General features: G+C 29.7%; 1 protein-coding gene across 3 annotated transcripts; it reads right to left on the bottom strand.

Annotated features, from left to right (window-relative positions):
* Positions 1-279: 279 nt before the first annotated feature.
* LOC105798330 (DNA (cytosine-5)-methyltransferase DRM1) lies at positions 280-4,910 on the bottom strand. 3 transcript variants are annotated; one of them, XM_012628364.2, is made up of 12 exons: positions 4,571-4,910; positions 4,459-4,502; positions 4,123-4,260; positions 3,705-3,804; positions 3,578-3,624; positions 3,319-3,418; positions 3,194-3,240; positions 2,832-2,948; positions 2,464-2,563; positions 1,956-2,047; positions 1,058-1,792; positions 280-878 (listed from the first exon to the last, which is right to left on the bottom strand). In XM_012628364.2, exons 2-12 carry the CDS (start codon positions 4,459-4,461, stop codon positions 447-449), a joined length of 1,911 nt encoding a protein of 636 aa, XP_012483818.1. In that variant the 5' UTR covers positions 4,462-4,502; positions 4,571-4,910; the 3' UTR covers positions 280-446. The 3 variants fall into 3 exon arrangements, with proteins under 3 accessions (XP_012483818.1, XP_012483817.1, XP_052476764.1); XM_012628363.2 differs by having other exon boundaries at positions 4,734-4,910; XM_052620804.1 differs by having other exon boundaries at positions 4,459-4,910.
* Between the last annotated feature and the right edge of the window lie 5,273 nt (positions 4,911-10,183).

Genomic DNA, 10,183 nt, shown 5'->3' with positions numbered 1-10,183 from the left:
GTTTCTCCATGCATTTGTAGGGTCCTTGAAAGATAATATATCCATATCCCTAACCAGATATGCATCCAAAAGGGACGTCGGGCACAGATACTTCAATAAAAAAAATTGAAGTAACAGATCAACTTCATCCATATCCTTATCAATTTCATCATCCAATCTGTACATTGTTATTTTAAAATATCCAATGTACACCACTCACTCCTAAACCCGGATAATATAAGTTTAATACTCAAGCAAAATGGAAAGATTCCCAGTGACAAACAAACTTGGGGAAAACAGTAACCAACAACTTTTCCATCAATTTTCATTTCCCTAAGAATTTGAAGTTGTCATAAGTTGCAAAGAATGTCAGTCATTATTTCAATGTTATGCTCAGGCAATAATGAAGATGCAAGATAAATACAGTTTGGAGCAAGTATCCACAAATCAGCCCCCTTTACATCAAATCATTGGTTCCTTTGCATGCATCTAACCAAGTCTAATATACGACAATAATCGAAGAAGAGAGAAGATTCTTTACCCTCGAGTCCATCTCGATGATGTCTGTTGCTACCCGCAAGGTTGTTACATGGGCTGCCACCCACAACAAGGTCAAATCCACCAAATCTACTCATCAATTGCTCCAATCGATCACCATTCAGTTCTTGCACATCTGCTATATCAATCAAAGTCCCCCGCTGATTCGTTTGCTCCCACCAACCCCTTACTATGTTTCTATTCACCTCCGATATTTCCACCGATACAACATTCTTCAGGGGTATCCCAAGCCGGTGGAGGGCAACCTCGGCACCACCAATCCCAGAGAAAAGAGACAGAAGATTGATCCCACCAGGGAACATGTCTTTTAAAACTGAAAGATGATAAGCCACTGTGTCGACCTGAAATAAGCTTTTTCTTTAAGGCACAATACTGCAAGCATGGATCATGTATCTCGAAACCAAAGAATTACTCAAAAGGAATCAAATAATAGCAGAAACATAGTCCACATTCATGAATCATAACCATTAATATAGGAATGAAGCAATTATGGGAAAGAAAAAGAGTAAAAGTCACACACCTGGAATGAATTGCCAAGTGACTTATACCTATCTGTCCGACTCATTCCTCCTCCTCGTGTATGGTTTTTAGGGAAACCCAGAAGCATTTCCACCTCATCAGCTTCAAGTGGCGCAACCTTATTCCTTCCAACCCATACTAGATTCCACTTTCTGCACTCATCAAGAACGTATTTCTGGACATTCAAAGGTGGCTCACCATCATAAGCTTCAAGAGCCTTGCGGATCCTTTCTGTCAATCTCGCACTCGCTGTACATGTTTGTATGCAGTTCAATTTTGTTCTTGGGTCCCAGGAAGGCCACCATTTCCTTGTCAACGGAAAAGCTTCATGTATGGTGCGTGGAGGAAATGGAAGAAGGGGAAATCTGTTCTCAATTGGCAGATTATGAATATAGCCCCTTTTCCGAGCAGCAGCACAAAAAAACTTGGAATCAACAAACTCTGGTTCCACATCATATAAGAACCGTGAAATGGTGCTCCAAACGCCTTTTGGAGCAAGTGCCACATTCTCATAGTAGAAATAAGGAGGCCCAACAGCAGCTTCTGGAAGTGTTCTTTGAGTTATCAGATCTGGTTCAGTTGGGACCCCAAAACCAATCATAGGATTAGGAAGATGAAGGGCATCATCATCTTCATTAAGAAGCTTCTTTTCAAGCTTCATCTGCTTCTTCCTTTTCCACAAATCATAGCCCAAGTTTCGCCTTTTATTGTAATTAGAGCCATTGCAGAATGGCTTCTGTTAGATTGGATGGCAAGAGTAAGTTTTACCGAAAATCATACACAGAAACTACAGCAAATTGGCATATTCTCTTAATTAAAATGTAAACATGAAACAATAAAGTACAAAATATTCAGAAAGCGTATAATAAGTGAATTCTTGGAAAGGGGGAAGAGACTACCCTGTCTTCAACAGGGAAAAGTGCATCAGCAGCCTTAGCCATTTGAGCAGCACATATAAAGTCTGTCAGCTCTGCAATTGATGAGTCTGGACCTGCAATATTTGAAGAGCTAATGTTAGTGCAAGAAATACATTCCCCTCTTGCAACATAAAAGACTTAGGATAAAACCTCCAAAGTATCACAATCTTCTCCTATAAAGATGGAAGCCAAAGAGAGAGAAAGTTAATTACTGAAACCTTGGGTTAAAGAAAACACTTGGGTTTCCCTACAAGTACAGACCCTTGGAGCAAATTTATCATGTCTGCAATGGGTTATTGGGAATTCCAATTTTGATACTTTATGTTAAGTGGTGTTATTCCACATCTATTAATTATTCGCTTTCGTGTGGTCCTGTATTCAAGTCATGTCCTTCGCATGTAATCAATCTGTTGTGTAGGATGCTTAACATGGCACCAAATCTAAAGTTGTGTTTTGTTGTTCTTCCTCTGAAAAAAATAAAAACACTCACCGCATCTCTCCATGGCTACTGAAGCCTCAGCCTCTGAGTACCCCATTTTTGTCAAGTACAACAGTTTACTCTCCTCATCAGAACCAGTATTAATTATTTCCTAGAGCACAGAAATACAAAAAGAAACAACATACATAAATAATCTACAAGTAAAATGCGATAAAATACATAACTATTCAGTAACTAAATTATAAAATCTATAAAAAGAAAAAGGCAAATCAATGACTATAGGCCACATTTTATTATCCATGTGGCTAGAAAACTAAAGCACAACAGCTTTTAAAATTAAATTTTCTCATTGTATTCACAAAAGGTAACTTTTAGAAATTTCCGCAAATTGTGCAAATGTAACATTAAAGGATAGATACCTCGGTATCAGAAGAACTATCAATATCTGTGAAATCATCCAAAAAATTCCCTTCACAATCTGACGAGAAGTCATCAGAATCAGCATGTTGTTGCACAGGAGCAGACTTTTCAAGAGCCTGCAATCTTAAATTAATCATTCATGATATAACAGAGAGAGCAAACAACTAATTTGCTAGATAGTTCAACAACGGAAAGATGATTCTATTTGGGGAGGATTGTCAATATGACCTGAACCACTGAATATGTTGACTTGTTATTGCATCAATATCAAGATTCCAAGTAACGTCAATAGGTTTCTTTCCCAAACAAATAATAAATGCTTCAGAAATAACTAAACAAAGGTTTCAGGTGTACAGCTTACCGAATATGTCAATAGAGTCTCCAATATGGTATCTGTATTCCCCTCTCCTGAAAATATAGACATGACCACAGATAAAGCAATAGAGGTCAAAAGTGATGTCTAATAAAATGAGAAAGGACTATTACCATTTTCTTGAACCGCTTTGAGAACCATTTCTTCAGAGAATCCCATCCCAACAAAATGATCAATCAACTTGGAATTGGAAGAACTAGCCAACGAGCTTGCCTGCATGCGAAAAAGAGAAATCAAGAACTTATTATGAAATCTGCACACTAAAACGTCAGTAATTTAACAGTAACAGTTCCACCACAAAAGCCGCAGCAGCTCTCTATCATCAAGGGGTGTGTAACTAATAAGCATCTTTAAATAGGATGTACAACTCACAGAGTACCGAAGGAGAGCTTCAAGTATCAAATTTGAATTCTCCTCTCCTGGACAATAGGAAAGCAGGATTATAAATGAGTTAAGATGGAAACTTGTGCTCTAAGTAGTAAAGACCTAGAAGCTTTACCATTTTCCTCAATTGCTTTCGTAACAAGTTCCTGGGAGAACCCCATCCCAACAAAATGATCAATTAACTTGGAATTCGGAGAATCTGCAGACGAGCTCACCTTGAGACAATAAAAGTTAACCGTGAGTTCGTTTTGGCATACATATTCATTGCTATGGAGGCTAATCAATGAAATTTAAGCCAGGGACATTAGTAATGTCATCAACTAAATAAAGCAGTGCATGAAAAGGAGATGCGAAACTACAGTGACCTCCAGAGAAAATTCCCATAGGAACTCATCAATTAATATCTATAATGTTTCTTTGGAAATTAAAAATGAAAGAAAACTTCATCGTAGATAATTTTCATAATCATTAAAACGATTTGCATGTTAAAATTTCCAGAATGCCATGTGATGCAATTATGCATGGGCAAGTACCTCTGCTGTGCCTAAAACAGCTTCCCCATTGGTAAGTGACACTCCTGAGCGAGAGGCGATTGCATAATTATCAATTTCCAGCTCATCTTCGGTATCCCAGTCAAAATTATCAGCATCACCACCAGAACCATTTTGATCCTACAAAAATTACAAAACCACACACAAATTCATAATATCAAATACAATATATATAAGATTAAATAACTAAAGAATTTTCATTTCTTTTAGCCAACTGACAGCCTAGTGCACAAATGAGAATTTTTAGAAAAATACAGGAAGAATATTACGACGACACATAACATTAAGGAATAAAAAAGTAATAGAACTTGAGAGTACCATTTTCCTTGAGCTATAGTACAGCCCAAGAACAGTTTCTTAACCTGTAAAAGAAACAATGAAAACTTATCAGAACTCCGTTACCCGGACTCGGCAATTAGGGGTGCCGTACCAGTGTCGACACGATCCGACACGGATTTCCGACACTGAATACGAGATCAGATCCGGCGGAAACCGACGGACACGGCAGCGGGAGAACTGAGAAGAGAAGAAAAAAAACAGAAGGAGGAAAAGGAAAGAGAATGGAGGAAAGGACAAAGAAAGAAGAAGGATACACGGCAGCAGCGGCGATCGTCGACGAGTTCTGACACAGAAGTTACCGGTGGAGAAAAAGAAATAAAATATACATAGGGGAAGCCCCAACGGCGGTAACGGAGAAGAAGAGGAAACGAGGAGCTGTGGGTTCAGTTTTCACAGGGTTTTTCAATTTTTTTCTATAACTATGATTGTGTTTGGAAAGTCACCTATGTAATTATTTATAAATATTTATAATAATTTATTGAAAAAATATGACATAATTTATTTACGTGTTAAAAATAATATATTTAATTAGAAAAAAAAGTGTTATAATTCTTTATTTATAAAAATATTATATTATTTCTTTTTATATTATAAATAAAAAGGGAATCGGAATTCTTGAGGGGCAGTGAAAAGTAAAGTAGATTAATAAATAAATAAAATCTAACGCAGTTAAAATTTGCAGCAGTTTTCCGTTTTCCTCTGTAGGTAGCATGGAATAATCGTGCCACTGCGAGGTCGTTGGAGTTCAGTTATAAACTGGTTATCCTTCTAATTAAATTAAGTTGTTTTAAATTTTTTATAGCAATTTAAATTCAAATTTTTTTTAAAAAAGCGAACACCCAATCAATAAATTAAAATTTAAGTTTATTTTTATAAATTGTATTGATAATTCTAATTCTAATTCAAATTAATTAAATTATCTAATATATATTAATTTTCATCCACACGCATGTGAGATTATCTTTTCCCCACTTTAGTTGAGAGTTGACGAGACCGTATAGATGGAAGTGAAAGTATCGAATCTCGGGCCTGTTTGGCTGTTGAATTGAAATTATTGGACGCCATGGACGCTATTTGATTTTTAAAAACTCCAATTTTTTAACTTAAAACTTATTATTTGTTTATGTTTTACATAAAAATTTTCCACAACTGTCCTAATTTAATGCTAGTTTAATAATGCTTTTAAAAAATGTTTTTGAGAAATGGTTTGAAAATTTTGGTTTAGTATTGTTATTAAAAAATACTTTTCGAAATAAAATATCTATTTTAGATATGGTATTATCGAGTAGCAGATATGCATTTAAATAATGTTTAAATTAGTTAGTATTATTATATTTTAATAAGAATATAAAAATAATTTATTATAACTTGTGGTTAATATTTTAATATATGAAATATAAATTTTAAATATTTTAAGCAATAAATATTAATTATTTATAAAATTTAATTATAATATATAAATTATATTGTGAATATTTAAATAAAACCATTTAATATTAACACAATTGTATTATTTTAAAAAGAATTTATTTTAATTAATGAATTTAACATATGTGAAATTAAGTACCAAGAAAAAAAGGAGGAGGAAAAGTAATATGTTGTTGGAGGGTGAAAAATAATTAAGCACCAAAAATACTTTTCATCTTCAAAAGTGTTTTTCAAATGTGTTTTTAAAAGTCAAAATTTCAATCAAAGGTAACTTGTTTAGCATAGTTTTTTTTCAAAATGTTTTCAAGCTAAAAGTGTTTTTTTTAAGTACTACTAAACAAGCCCTTAGTGGGAGACAAAGACATAAAAAAATTATAGGAAGTCGAAATTATATTTTAATTTTTACGATAGTAAAAATATAATTTTATCTTTTGAATACATTACATCTTTATATTTTTAAAATGATTAAATAGAATTTTATCATTTTAGGGAGGATTAAAGTACAATTTTAACTTGATTAATTTAAAATTTTCAAAAATAAACTGTCTAAATAAAAAAAATCTATTTTAGGGGTCAACTCCTACCAACCCCTTGCTACCCTGAATTTATTGTATATTCCATATGACTTTTAAAATTTGAAATTATGGTATACAAGTATCAAAATAGTTTTTAAAAAAATAGAAAATAGATTTCCATTAAGAAAAGGGTCAATTTAAAAATTGTAATTTCATAAAAATACATAAAAGAAATAAAAGAACATCTAAATGAAACCATATAAGATGATATTATAATTCTAGCGTTTCTTAAACTTCAAACGGATATTATTCAAACTATTACTAAGTAAATATATTTATTTAAATTTAACTATAAAATACTTTAAAATAATAATTTAAGTTCTCGATTAAATCTTAATTTAGTTGGCATCGACATTAATTTAAGTATATTAAAATATGTTTATTCTCTTATTTAAGAATTAAAAAATATTATTATATATGTTATATTCTTTAATTCTTATACAAAGTTTATCGAATCAAACACACCTTTATTTTTTTTCAAAGAATAAACATGTGACATTGTTTGCCTTACTTTTTCTCTTTTGTCTTTTGCTTCTGTGTTGAGATTCTTACTCTAAATAAGTAGGGGTAAACATGAGCTGGTTTTCACTATGCATTAAATATTTACTAAAGTTAGATATTCATTATAAATTCTGATTATATCTGTTTTTTAATATAATATCTAATCTATAATTCCTTCGAACATATAAATTGGAGGATAATGTGCTTCAGCATACTCGAACTTATGTCTTCCTATATTGACAACAATGTTCATACTAATCGAGCTAACACTCAATTGGCAAAATAAATGTTTTTTAATCTAAATGAAAATGTTAGAGTTGATATTTTTTAAAAATATTAATCTCAATTATTTAAAATACTTTAGTTAATTAAATTTTATAAAATATATTTAAAAATATTTAAATAAAAGTTTTATAATATATTTTCATAATTTACATTTTAAAAATTCTCACAGTAATGGTCACGGTCACGGACACTTACACTCTATTTTATACTTAATTATTTGTAATTTGACATTTCCTATTTATTAACCGAATTTCGTACATACCTACATCATGATAAAGTGCTCTAAAAGCTGGGAATAGATACGAAGGATAAGATATCACTAGTTAAAGATATTCTCTGAAATCATATTTAATACGTGGTTACTGCATAAATTTTATGCAGTGAATAACGTACTATGTTATCACTAATTATTATTTAATTATACGCCTTCAATTATTTTTGTTTTTATTTAATGAGAAGATATCATGTTATAATTATCGGGTAGTATATGAAACTTATACATCAACAATGCATCAAATATTTTTTCGTTAAATTTTATAACAAATATGAGAAAATATTTAGTACACTATCGATGTAGTTTTAAACTTCATAAATAGGGCCAGGAGGTTGACAAAAATCTTATAGGAATATAGTAAAATATTAAAAAAGAGATAAATGATAATTTTTAAAGTTGTTTGTGAATTAAAAGACATCAAATATTAACCTAAAAAATATAACTAAAATTTATGGCGGAAATGAAAAATTTGACCAAAAATTTAATAATTATTAATAAATTTATTGATGCATGCAGCACATCAAATACGATTTTATTAAATTTTAAAACAAACTACAAATATATATTATTAAATTATTTTATTTTCACCCACGTGAGATTTTCTCTCTTTATTTGAGAGTTGACAAGACCGTGTAGATAAAAGAGAGTATTGGATTTTGGGTTTTACCTTGATTTTAAAAATAACATTATTTTATAAGCTGGTTTTAAAATTAGAATTTCTTTTAAAGGGTTTCGAGGAAAATTGTTTTTATTAAGTTAAGATGTTTTTTAAAAGAAGTGTTATTTTTGTATATAAAAAAGTGTTATTTTGTCAAATGATTTAATACATAACTAAATAAAATAAAAATCAATTTAAAATGAAATGATTTTTTCCATTTAAGATGATGATATGATTTTAATTATCATTTAATAAATAAAACTGTTTATTTTTCCATTTTAACAAATATTAAAGAGATAATTAAAATTATAAAAAAGTTTTAAAATCAAAACTTATCTCTTTTTATATTTTTATGTTCATTCATATATAATGGTTTATACAAAATTCTTTAACCAAACACGCCTTAACTTTTCCAAAACGACATGTGATTGAGATTCGTACTCTAAATAAATAAAGATAAAATTGACAAAAAAATTATGAGGGTAAAATGTAAAGTAATGATAAGCTGGTTTCCATCTCTCATTAACTATTTACTAGAATTTGGTACACCTACCTCCCAATTTTAAATACTAATTAAAAATAATCATGATAAATATAAAATATGACATTTTATACAAAATAATCAATTATTAGTGTGTTTTATTTTGGTCACCAAATTATAAAAACTTTCAAATTTGCGTTAACGTTTTTGTTTGGTTCTATTTTGGTCACTCATAATTAAATTGTTAATGAAATAATGACGTGATCTTTTAATTGATACAATAACACTTTTAATCCTCAACACTGGTATGCTTTATCAATTTGATTATGATTCTAAATAATTCAACAATTAAAAATAACAAAATTTATTTAATGCATTTAATTATTTTTATAACTTTATACAAATAGCAAAAGAAAAAAAAAACTATTTGGGATTCTTACCTTTGTTTTCACCAATTTTTTTTAACAATCTCATTATAGGTTCTGATTATATATGTTTTTTTATATATAATATCTAGAATTACTCATAGTCTCTCACCAACTCATAAATAGGAAAATAATGCGCTTCGGCGTACTCAAATCACATCCTCTTACATTGATAACAATACTTATACTAATTAAACTAAGACTCAATCAACTTTTCACCAAAATTTTCCTTCTTCATTAGCTTCAACGTCATCGTTATTCATCACCTTATTCTTATTATTCCCAACCTTTTTTCCTTTAATTATTAAAGAATAAATCTCAAAGTTATACATGAACTTTGATTTAATGTGCAATTGTATATATAAACTTTAATTTGGTGCAATTATACACGTGAAACTCTAACGTGGTTCAAATATATACTTGAAACTTTAATTTTGATTTAATCATACACATTTAAATAAATAATCATCAATTTATTTTTATATTGAATAAATATAAATATTTATGTATGCAATATATAAACATAAAATGATGTTATATCAATAATTGTGTTAATAATTTATAAGAATTTGATCAAATCAAAATTTCATGTATAAAATTACTCGAATCAAAGTTCATGTATACAATTACACGTTAAATCATAGTTCATGTATACCAAAAAATCTAGTAGGTGCGTGCATTCCATCGATTTGATTTTTATACAAAAAATTAAATAAATCAAACTATTTATGTAAACCAAATAAAATCGAATTTACTTGGAGAGCACAACCGAATAAACCTAACCGAAGCTTTTTTGGTTCAATTCAGTTTTTCGATTTTTAACTTTTTTTTTAGTTAAAAACAAGTTTCTAATTGAAGTACTTATAATTTTATTTCTTTAATTTTTCACATAATTATCTTCTTTCTTCAATTTAATATATTGTATTACTTTTAAATTTATTTTATTTCCAATTCATTATAAAATATTAAAATTAAATAAAATAATTTTAATGAACTCAAAAATATTTATTTTATTACATGTGCAACATACAATTTCATGCCTTCTACTATTCTTAATAGGAATATATCAATTTTGTT

This window comes from Gossypium raimondii, chromosome 9 (genome assembly GCF_025698545.1).
Source record: "Gossypium raimondii isolate GPD5lz chromosome 9, ASM2569854v1, whole genome shotgun sequence".
Taxonomy (NCBI): Eukaryota; Viridiplantae; Streptophyta; class Magnoliopsida; order Malvales; family Malvaceae; genus Gossypium; species Gossypium raimondii.
Note: the sequence above shows the minus strand (reverse complement) of the source record. Positions and strands in the feature narration are given on the sequence as shown.